Genomic DNA, 10,000 nt, shown 5'->3' with positions numbered 1-10,000 from the left:
CCTCCTCAATATCCCCCTTTATCCTTAATCAATGGAGAGTCACCCACTGGGGTTTAGTGATAGAGGGAGGATGGGGGTGAAGAAGGGGAGGAGGGAAGGGGGGATTCACTTTGAGAGGTAGAGGAAAGGCAGAAAGGTAGCTGAAGGTAGCTGAAGGTATCTGAAGGTAGCTGAAGGTATCTGAAGCACCCCACTGACCTACGTTATAGGCCTTAACCCCCTGCTGAGACATAAAGACTAGAAGACCTCTCCAGCTCCCCTCATTCCTCCTTCTCAGCTCTCTCTCTCTCTCTCTCGCTCTCTCTCTCTCTCTCTCTCTCTCTCTCTCTCTCTCTCTCTCTCTCTCTCTCTCTCTCTCTCTCTCTCTCCCTCTCTGTCTTTCTCTCTCTCTCTGTCTGTCTCTCTCTCTCTCCTTTATTTCTCTCTCTCTCTCTTTCTCCTTTATTTCTCTCTCTCGCTCTCTCTCTCTCTCTCTCTCTCCTTTATTTCTCTCTCTCTTTCTCTCCCTTTCTCCTTTATTTCTCTCTCTCTCTCTCTCTCTCTCTCTCTCTCTCTCTCTCTCTCTCTCTCTCTCTCTCTCTCTCTCTCTCTCTCTCTCTCTCTGTCTGTCTTTCTCTCTCTCTCTGTCTGTCTCTCTCTCTCTCCTTTATTTCTTTCTCTCTCTCTTTCTCCTTTATTTCTCTCTCTCTCTCGCTCTCTCTCTCTCTCTCTCTCTCCTTTATTTCTCTCTCTCTTTCTCTCCCTTTCTCCTTTATTTCTCTCTCTCTCTCTCTCTCTCTCTCTCTCTCTCTCTCTCTCTCTCTCTCTCTCTCTCTCTCTCTCTCTCTCTCTCTCTCTCTCTCTCTCCTTCCTTTCATCCTCAATGGTTAACTATTTCGAGGTTTTATTTTGGCTAGGGGAGAGTTTATATAGTATGTTAATGTTTGAACAATATGTAGCCTATTGCAAATGTCCTCACCTAAATACAACCGCTATCTGTTTTGGTAAAAACATCTGAGGGATGGAATGGAGAATTATAACCTCAAATTCATAGACACAAGGACTGACCACCATGATATATATAAAATAAAAAACAACGATCCCAACCAATTAATGAATTAACCAACCAAAAGTTTACCAATGATCCCCTCCTCCCTCTCCCCATCCCCTTCTCCCCCCATCCTTCCCTCTCCCTCCTCCCTCTCCCTCCTTCCTCCTCCCTCTCCCCATCCCCTTCTCCCCCATCCTTCCCTCTTCCTCCTCCCTCTCCCCATCCCCTTCTCCCCCATCCTTCCCTCTCCCTCCTCCCTCCTCCCTCTCCCCATCCCCTTCTCCCCCATCCTTCCCTCTCCCTCCTTCCCCTCCCTTTTCCCCATTCCCTCTCCCCCATCCTTCCCTCTCCCCATCCCCTTCTCCCCCATCCTTCCCTCTTCCTCCTCCCTCTCCCCATCCCCTTCTCCCCCATCCTTCCCTCTTCCTCCTCCCTCTCCCCATCCCCTTCTCCCCCATCCTTCCCTCTCCCTCCTCCCTCTCCCCATCCACTTCTCCCCCATCCTTCCCTCTCTCTCCCTCCTCCTCCCTCCTCCCCATCCCCTTCTCCCCCATCCTTCCCTCTCCCTTCTCCCTCCTCCCTCTCCCCCATCCTTCCCTCTCCTTCCTCCCTCTCCACCATCCCCTTCTCCCTCCCTCACCCCATTCCCTCTCCCACATCCTTCCCTCTCCCTCCTCCCTCCCTCTCCCCATTCCCTCTCCCACCATCATTGCCTCTGGTTGGGGTTAGATTAGGGGTTATGGTTGGGGTTAGAGTAGGGTTATGGTTGGGGTTAGAGTAGGGGTTATGGTTAGGGTTAGAGTAGGGGTTATGGTTGGGGTCAGAGTAGGGGTATGGTTGGGGTTAGAGTAGGGGTTATGGTTAGGGTTAGAGTACGGGTTATGGTTGGGGTTAGAGTAGGGTTATGGTTGGGGTTAGAGTAGGGGTTATGGTTAGGGTTAGAGTAGGGGTTATGGTTGGGGTTAGAGTAGGGGTTATGGTTAGGGTTAGAGTAGGGTTATGGTTGGGGTTAGAGTAGGGTTATGGTTGGGGTTAGAGTAGGGGTTATGGTTGGGGTTAGAGTAGGGTTATGGTTGGGGTTAGAGTAGGGTTATGGTTGGGGTTAGAGTAGGGGTTATGGTTGGGGTTAGAGTAGGGTTATGGTTGGGGTTAGAGTAGGGGTTATGGTTGGGGTTAGAGTAGGGTTATGGTTGGGGTTAGAGTAGGGTTATGGTTAGGGTTAGAGTAGGGGTTATGGTTGGGGTTAGAGTAGGGGTTATGGTTAGGGTTAGAGCAGGGTTATGGTTGGGGTTAGAGTAGGGGTTATGGTTGGGGTTAGAGTAGGGGTTATGGTTAGGGTTAGAGTAGGGGTTATGGTTGGGGTTAGAGTAGGGGTTATGGTTAGGGTTAGAGTAGGGGTTATGGTTGGGGTTAGAGTAGGGGTTATGGTTGGTTTAGGGGTTATGGTTAGGGGAGTAGGGGTTATGGTTGGGGTTAGAGTAGGGTTTATGGTTAGGGTTAGAGTAGGGGTTATGGTTGGGGTTAGAGTAGGGTTTATGGTTAGGGTTAGAGTAGGGGTTATGGTTGGGGTTAAAGTTGGGTTAAGGTTGGGGGTAGATAAGGGTTATGGTTGGGGTGAGAGTAGCGTTTATGGTTAGGGTTAGAGTAGGGGTTATGGTTGGGGTTAAAGTTGGGTTATGGTTGGGGGTAGATAAGGGTTATGGTTAGGGTTAGAGTAGGGGTTATGGTTGGGGTTAGAGTAGGGGTTATGGTTGGGGTTAAAGTTGGGTTAAGGTTGGGGGTAGATAAGGGTTATGGTTAGGGTTAGAGTAGGGGTTATGGTTGGGGGTAGATAAGGGTTATGGTTGGGGGTAGATAAGGGTTAAGGTTGGGGTCAGAGTAGGGGTTAAGGTTGGGGGTAGATAAGGGTTAAGGTTGGGGTCAGAGTAGGGGTTAAGGTTGGGGGTAGATAAGGGTTAAGGTTGGGGTTAGAGTAGGGGTTATGGTTGGGGTTAGAGTAGGGGTTATGGTTGGGGTTAGAGTAAGGGTTATGGTTGGGGGTAGATAAGGGTTATGGTTGGGGGTAGATAGGGTTAAGGTTGGGGTCAGAGTAGGGGTTAAGGTTGGGGGTAGATAAGGGTTAAGGTTGGGGTTAGAGTAGGGGTTAAGGTTATGGTTAGGGTTGGGTTAAGGTTATGGTTAGGTAAGGGTTAAGGTTAGGTAAGGGTTAAGTTTAGGGTTAGAGTAGGGGTTAAGGTTGGGGGTAGATAAGGGTTATGGTTGGGGTTAGAGTAGGGGTTATGGTTGGGGGTAGAGTAGGGGTTAAGGTTATGGTTAGAGTTGGGTTAAGGTTATGGTTAGGTAAGGGTTATGGTTGAGGTTAGGTAAGGGTTAAGGTTAGGGTTAGAGTAGGGGTTATGGTTGGGGTTAGAGTAGGGGTTATGGTTGGGGTTAGAGTAGGGGTTATGGTTGGGGTTAGAGTAGGGGTTAAGGTTGAGGTTAGAGTAGGGGTTATGGTTGGGGTTAGAGTAGGGGTTATGGTTGGGGTTAGAGTAGGGATTATGGTTGAGGTTAGAGTAGGGGTTATGGTTGCGGTTAGAGTAGGGGTTATGGTTGGGGTTAGAGTAGGGGTTTTGGTTGGAGTTAGAGTAGGGGTTATGGTTGGGGGTAGAGTAGGGGTTATGGTTGGGGGTAGAGTAAGGGTTAAGGTTAGGGTTAGAGTAGGGGTTAGAGTAGGGGTTAAGGTTGGGGGTAGATAAGGGTTAAGGTTGGGGGTAGATAAGGGTTATGGTTGGGGTTAGAGTAGGGGTTATGGTTGGGGTTAGAGTAGGGATTATGGTTAGGGTTAGAGTAGGGGTTAAGGTTAGGATTAGAGTAGGGGTTATGGTTGGGGTTAGAGTAGGGGTTATGGTTGGGGTTAGAGTAGGGGTTATGGTTGGGGTTAGAGTAGGGGTTATGGTTGGGGTTAGAGTAGGGGTTATGGTTGGGGTCAGAGTAGGGGTTATGGTTGGGGTTAGAGTAGGGGTTATGGTTGGGGTTAGAGTAGGGGTTATGGTTGGGGTTAGAGTAGGGGTTATGGTTGGGGGTAGAGTAGGGGTTATGGTTGGGGTTAGAGTAGGGGTTATGGTTAGGGTAAGAGTAGGGGTTAAGGTTGGGGGTAGATAAGGGTTAAGGTTGGGGTAGATAAGGGTTATGGTTGGGGTTAGAGTAGGGGTTATGGTTGGGGTTAGAGTAGGGGTTATGGTTGGGGTTAGAGTAGGGGTTATGGTTAGGGTTAGAGTAGGGGTTATGGTTGGGGTTAGAGTAGGGTTATGGTTGGGGTTAGAGTAGGGGTTATGGTTAGGGTTAGAGTAGGGGTTATGGTTGGGGTTAGAGTAGGGGTTAGAGTAGGGGTTATGGTTGGGGTTAGAGTAGGGGTTAAGGTTATGGTTAGGGTTGGGTTAAGGTTATGGTTAGGTAAGGGTTAAGGTTAGGTAAGGGTTAAGGGTGGGTTAGTGTTAGAGTAGGGGTTAAGGTTGGGTAAGGGGTAAGGTTAGGGTTCAGGTTAGGTAAGGGTTGAGGTTAGGGTTAAGGTTAGGTAAGGGTTAAGGTTAGGGTTAAGGTTAGGGTTAAGGTTAGGTTAGGGTTAAGGTTAGGGTTAAGGGTTAAGGTTAGGGTTAAGGGTTAAGGTAAGGGTTAAGGTTAGGTTAGGGTTAGGGTTAGGGTTAAGGTTAGGTAAGGGGTAAGGGTTAAGGTAAGGGTTAAGGTAAGGGTTAAGGTTAAGGTTAGGTAAGGGTAAGGGTTAAGGTAAGGGTTAGGGTTAGGGTTAGGGTTAAGGTTAGGGTTAGGGTTAGGTAATCAGAGGGTTAAGGTAAGGGTTAAGGTTAGGTAAGGGTTAAGGTAAGGGTTAAGGTTAGGTAAGGGGTAAGGGTTAAGGTAAGGGTTAAGGTTAGGTAAGGGGTAAGGGTTAAGGTAAGGGTTAAGGTTAGAGTCAGAAGATCCTAGAAACACTGCAGCAGGAAGAACAGAGCTGTACGTTTTGCTCTTCACTGTAATCCAAGGGTTAAGGTTAGGGTTAGGTAATCAGAGGTTAAGGTTAGGGTTAGGTAATCAGAGAGTTAAGGTTAGGGTTAGGTAATCAGAGAGTTAAGGTTAGGGTTAGGTAATCAGAGAGTTAAGGTTAGGGTTAGGTAATCAGAGAGTTAAGGTTAGGGTTAGGTAATCAGAGGGTTAAGGTTAGGGTTAGGTAATCAGAGGGTTAGGGTTAGGTAATCAGAGGGTTAAGGTTAGGGTTAGGTAATCAGAGGGTTAGGGTTAGGTAATCAGAGGGTTAAGGTTAGGGTTAGGTAATCAGAGGGTTAGGGTTAGGTAATCATAGAGTTAGGGTTAGGTAATCAGAGAGTTAGGGTTAGGTAATCAGAGAGTTAGGATTAGGTAATCAGAGGGTTAAGGTTAGGGTTAGGTAATCAGAGGGTTAAGGTTAGGGTTAGGTAATCAGAGGGTTAAGGTTAGGGTTAGGTAATCAGAGGGTTAGGGTTAGGTAATCAGAGGGTTAAGGTTAGGGTTAGGTAATCAGAGGGTTAAGGTTAGGGTTAGGTAATCAGAGGGTTAAGGTTAGGGTTAGGTAATCAGAGTTAAGGTTAGGGTTAGGTAATCAGAGGGTTAAGGTTAGGGTTAGGTAATCAGAGGGTTAAGGTTAGGGTTAGGTAATCAGAGGGTTAAGGTTAGGGTTAGGTAATCAGAGGGTTAAGGTTAGGGTTAGGTAATCAGAGGGTTAAGGTTAGGGTTAGGTAATCAGAGGGTTAAGGTTAGGGTTAGGTAATCAGAGAGTTAGGGTTAGGTAATCAGAGAGTTAGGATTAGGTAATCAGAGGGTTAAGGTTAGGGTTAGGTAATCAGAGGGTTAAGGTTAGGGTTAGGTAATCAGAGGGTTAAGGTTAGGGTTAGGTAATCAGAGGGTTAAGGTTAGGTTAGGTAATCAGAGTTAAGGTTAGGGTTAGGTAATAGGGTTAAGGTTAGGGTTAGGTAATCAGAGGGTTAAGGTTAGGGTTAGGTAATCAGAGGGGGTTAGGTTAGGTAATCAGAGGGTTAAGGTTAGGGTTAGGTAATCAGAGGGTTAGGTTAATCAGAGGGTTAAGGTTAGGGTTAGGTAATCAGAGGGTTAGGGTTAGGTAATCAGAGAGTTAGGATTAGGTAATCAGAGGGTTAAGGTTAGGGTTAGGTAATCAGAGGGTTAAGGTTAGGGTTAGGTAATCAGAGGGTTAAGGTTAGGGTTAGGTAATCAGGTTAGGGTTAGGTTCAGAGGTTAGGGTTAGGTAATCAGAGGGTTAAGGTTAGGGTTAGGTAATCAGAGGGTTAAGGTTAGGGTTAGGTAATCAGAGAGGTTCAGAGAGTTAGGGTTAGGTAATCAGAGGGTTAAGGTTAGGGTTAGGTAATCAGAGGGTTAAGGTTAGGGTTAGGTAATCAGAGGGTTAAGTTAGGTAATCAGAGGGTTAAGGTTAGGGGTAATCAGAGGGTTAAGGTTAGTTAGGTAATCAGAGGGTTAAGGTTAGGGTTAGGTAATCAGAGGGTTAAGTTTAATCAGAGGGTTAAGGTTAGGGTTAGGTAATCAGAGGGTTAAGGTTAGGGTTAGGTAATCAGAGGGTTAAGGTTAGGGTTAGGTAATCAGAGGGTTAAGGTTAGGGTTAGGTAATCAGAGGGTTAGGGTTAGGTAATCAGAGGGTTAAGGTTAGGGTTAGGTAATCAGAGGGTTAAGGTTAGGGTTAGGTAATCAGAGGGTTAAGGTTAGGGTTAGGTAATCAGAGGGTTAAGGTTAGGGTTAGGTAATCAGAGGGTTAAGGTTATGGGTTAGGTAATCAGAGGGTTCTACCAACTGGTTAGGTTAGGTAATCAGAGGGTTAAGGTTAGGGTTAGGTAATCAGAGGGTTAAGGTTAGGGTTAGGTAATCAGAGGGTTAGGGTTAGTTAGTAATCAGAGGGTTAAGGTTAGGGTTAGGTAATCAGAGGGTTAAGGTTAGGGTTAGGTAATCAGAGGGGGTTAGGGTTAGGTAATCAGAGGGGGTTAGGGTTAGTAATCAGAGGGTTAGGTAATCAGAGGGTTAAGGTTAGGGTTAGGTAATCAGAGGGTTAAGGTTAGGGTTAAGGTTAGGTAATCAGAGGGTTAAGGTTAGGGTTAGGTAATCAGAGGGTTAAGGTTAGGGTTAGGTAATCAGAGGGTTAAGGTTAGGGTTAGGTAATCAGAGGGTTAAGGTTAGGTTAGGGTTAGGTAATCAGAGGGGGTTAAGGTTAGGGGGTTAGGTAATCAGAGGGTTAAGGTTAGGGTTAGGTAGTCAGAGGGTTAAGGTTAGGGTTAGGTAATCAGAGGGTTAAGGTTAGGGTTAGGTAATCAGAGGGGGTTAGGGTTAGGTAATCAGAGGGTTAAGGGGTTAGGTAATCAGAGGGTTAAGGTTAGGGTTAGGTAATCAGAGGGTTAAGGTTAGGGTTAGGTAATCAGAGGGTTAAGGTTAGGGTTAGGTAATCAGAGGGTTAAGGTTAGGGTTAGGTAATCAGAGGGTTAAGGTTAGGGTTAGGTAATCAGAGGGTTAAGGTTAGGGTTAGGGTTAGGTAATCAGAGGGTTAAGGTTAGGGTTAGGGTTAGGTAATCAGAGGGTTAAGGTTAGGGTTAGGTAATCAGAGGGTTAAGGTTAGGGTTAGGTAATCAGAGGGTTAAGGTTAGGGTTAGGTAATCAGAGGGTTAAGGTTAGGGTTAGGTAATCAGAAGGTTAGGGTTAGATAATCAGAGGGTTAAGGTTAGGGTTACGGTTAGGTAATCAGAAGGTTAGGGTTAGATAATCAGAGGGTTAAGGTTAGGGTTACGGTTAGGTAATCAGAGGGTTAAGGTTAGGGTTAGGTAATCAGAGGGTTAAGGTTAGGGTTAGGTAATCAGAGGGTTAAGGTTAGGGTTAGGTAATCAGAATGGCTCATATCAAAACTATCCCAAGGATACCGGATAGCACTAATCCTAAACTAAACCCTCTCTTTCTCTTAGCTGGGAGGCTCCTTCCTCCTGGGTGTTGGGGTGTGGGTGCTGGTGGATCCTACAGGCTTCAGGGAGATCATTACAGCCAATCCTCTGCTCTTCACTGGGGTCTATATCATCCTGGCCATGGGGGGAATGCTCTTCCTCCTGGGATTCCTGGGCTGCTGCGGTGCCATCCGGGAGAACAAGTGTCTGCTACTCTTTGTAAGGCAACTGTCACGGGTGGGATGGTGGCTGTTTGCATGTGTCAGCGGGGATATATATATGTGTGTGTGTGTGTGTGTGTGTGTGTGTGTGTGTGTGTGTGTGTGTGTGTGTGTGTGTGTGTGTGTGTGTGTGTGTGTGTGTGTGTGTGTGTGTGTGTGTGTGTGTGTGTGTGTGTGTGTGTGTGTGTGTGTGTGTGTGTGTGTCTGTTCGTTCTATACAGTATATATAGTATATCTTTGGTCGTGCATTTTATTTTTTGACGTGTCATGGTGGCCTGAGACAGAAAGAAGCCATTGTAGAACAGAGAGAACATCCTGTCATCCTGAGGCCTCCCATGTAGCAGGGCCTCATGCATAGTTAATGTTGAGTGGGCTCTGTCAGATTATGATTTTTAGTGACACACACTCACTTTCCCTAACACTCACTCTCTGTTACTCTCTCTCTCTCCCTTTATCTCTCTCCTCTCTCCTTTCACTCGACCCCCCCTCTCTCTCTCTCTCTTCCCCATTATCTCTCTCCTTCTCTCTCCTTTCACTCTCCCCCTCTCTCTCTCCTTCTCTCTCCTTTCACTCTATCCCCTCTCTCTCTCTCTCTCTCTCTCTCTCTCTCTCTCTCTCTTCCCCATTATCTCTCTCCTTCTCTCTCCTTTCACTCTACCCCCCCCCTCTCTCTCTCCTTCTCTCTCCTTTCACTCTATCCCCCTCTCCTTTCTCTCTCTCTCTCTCTCTCTCTCTCTCTCCTCTCTCTCTCCCTTCACTCTACCTATCCCCCCCCTCTCTCTCTCTCTCTCTCCTTCTCTCTCCTTTCACTCTACCCCCCCCCCTCTCTCTCTCTCTCTCTCTCCTTCTCTCTCCTTTCTCTCTCCTTCCCCTTTCACTCTCTCTCTCTCTCTCTCTCTCTCCTCTCTCCTTTCACTCTACCCCCCTCTCTCTCTCTCTCTCTCTCCTCTCTACTTTCACTCTATCCCCTCCTCTCTCTCTCTCCCATTTGTCCCTGCAGTTCTTCATGCTCATCCTGGTTATATTTCTGGCAGAGTTGGCTGCAGCCATCTTGGCCTTCATATTCCGGGAGCATGTGAGTACCTAGAACCACTGACCAACCACTGTTCCTGTTATCATGACAACCACTGTTCCTGTTAACCAATACAATCACTGTTCCTGTTTTCAATACAAACACTATTCCTGTTTTCACTACAACCACTATTCCTGTTATCATGACAACCACTGTTCCTGTTATCATGACAACCACTGTTCCTGTTCCTGGTCCTTCTGTAGCTCAGTTGGTAGAGCATGGTGCTTGTAACGCCAGGGTAGTGGGTTCGATTCCCGGGACCACCCATACGTAGAATGTATGCACACATGACTGTAAGTCGCTTTGGATAAAAGTGTCTGCTAAATGGCATATATTTTTTTTATTTTATTTAACCAATACAACCACTGTTCCTGTTATCATGACAACCACTGTTCCTGTTACCCACTACAACCACTGTTCCTGTTACCCAATACAATCACTGTTCCTGTTATCATGACAACCACTGTTCCTGTTACCCAATGCAACCACTGTTCCTGTTACCCAATACAACCACTGTTCCTGTTATCATGACAACCACTATTCCTGTTTTCACTACAACCACTATTCCTGTTAACCAATACAACCACTGTTCCTGTTATCATGACAACCACTGTTCCTGTTATCATGACAACCACTGTTCCTGTTAACCAATACAACCACTATTCCTGTTACCCAATACAACCACTGTTCCTGTTAACCAATACAACCACTATTCCTG

At 46.6% G+C, this 10,000-nt stretch overlaps 1 protein-coding gene across 1 annotated transcript in view; it reads left to right on the top strand.

Annotated features, from left to right (window-relative positions):
- tspan18b (tetraspanin 18b) overlaps positions 1-10,000 on the top strand; it is a 50,354-nt gene that overhangs the window by 38,125 nt on the left and 2,229 nt on the right. Inside the window, exons 3-4 of the mRNA XM_046344255.1 lie at positions 8,014-8,208; positions 9,211-9,285. Coding sequence (XP_046200211.1) covers positions 8,014-8,208; positions 9,211-9,285 — 270 coding nt within the window. The remainder of the gene's footprint in view (positions 1-8,013; positions 8,209-9,210; positions 9,286-10,000) is intronic.

Source organism: Oncorhynchus gorbuscha, linkage group LG01 (genome assembly GCF_021184085.1).
Source record: "Oncorhynchus gorbuscha isolate QuinsamMale2020 ecotype Even-year linkage group LG01, OgorEven_v1.0, whole genome shotgun sequence".
Lineage (NCBI taxonomy): Eukaryota > Metazoa > Chordata > Actinopteri > Salmoniformes > Salmonidae > Oncorhynchus > Oncorhynchus gorbuscha.
This window is presented reverse-complemented; position numbering and strand designations above follow the sequence as displayed.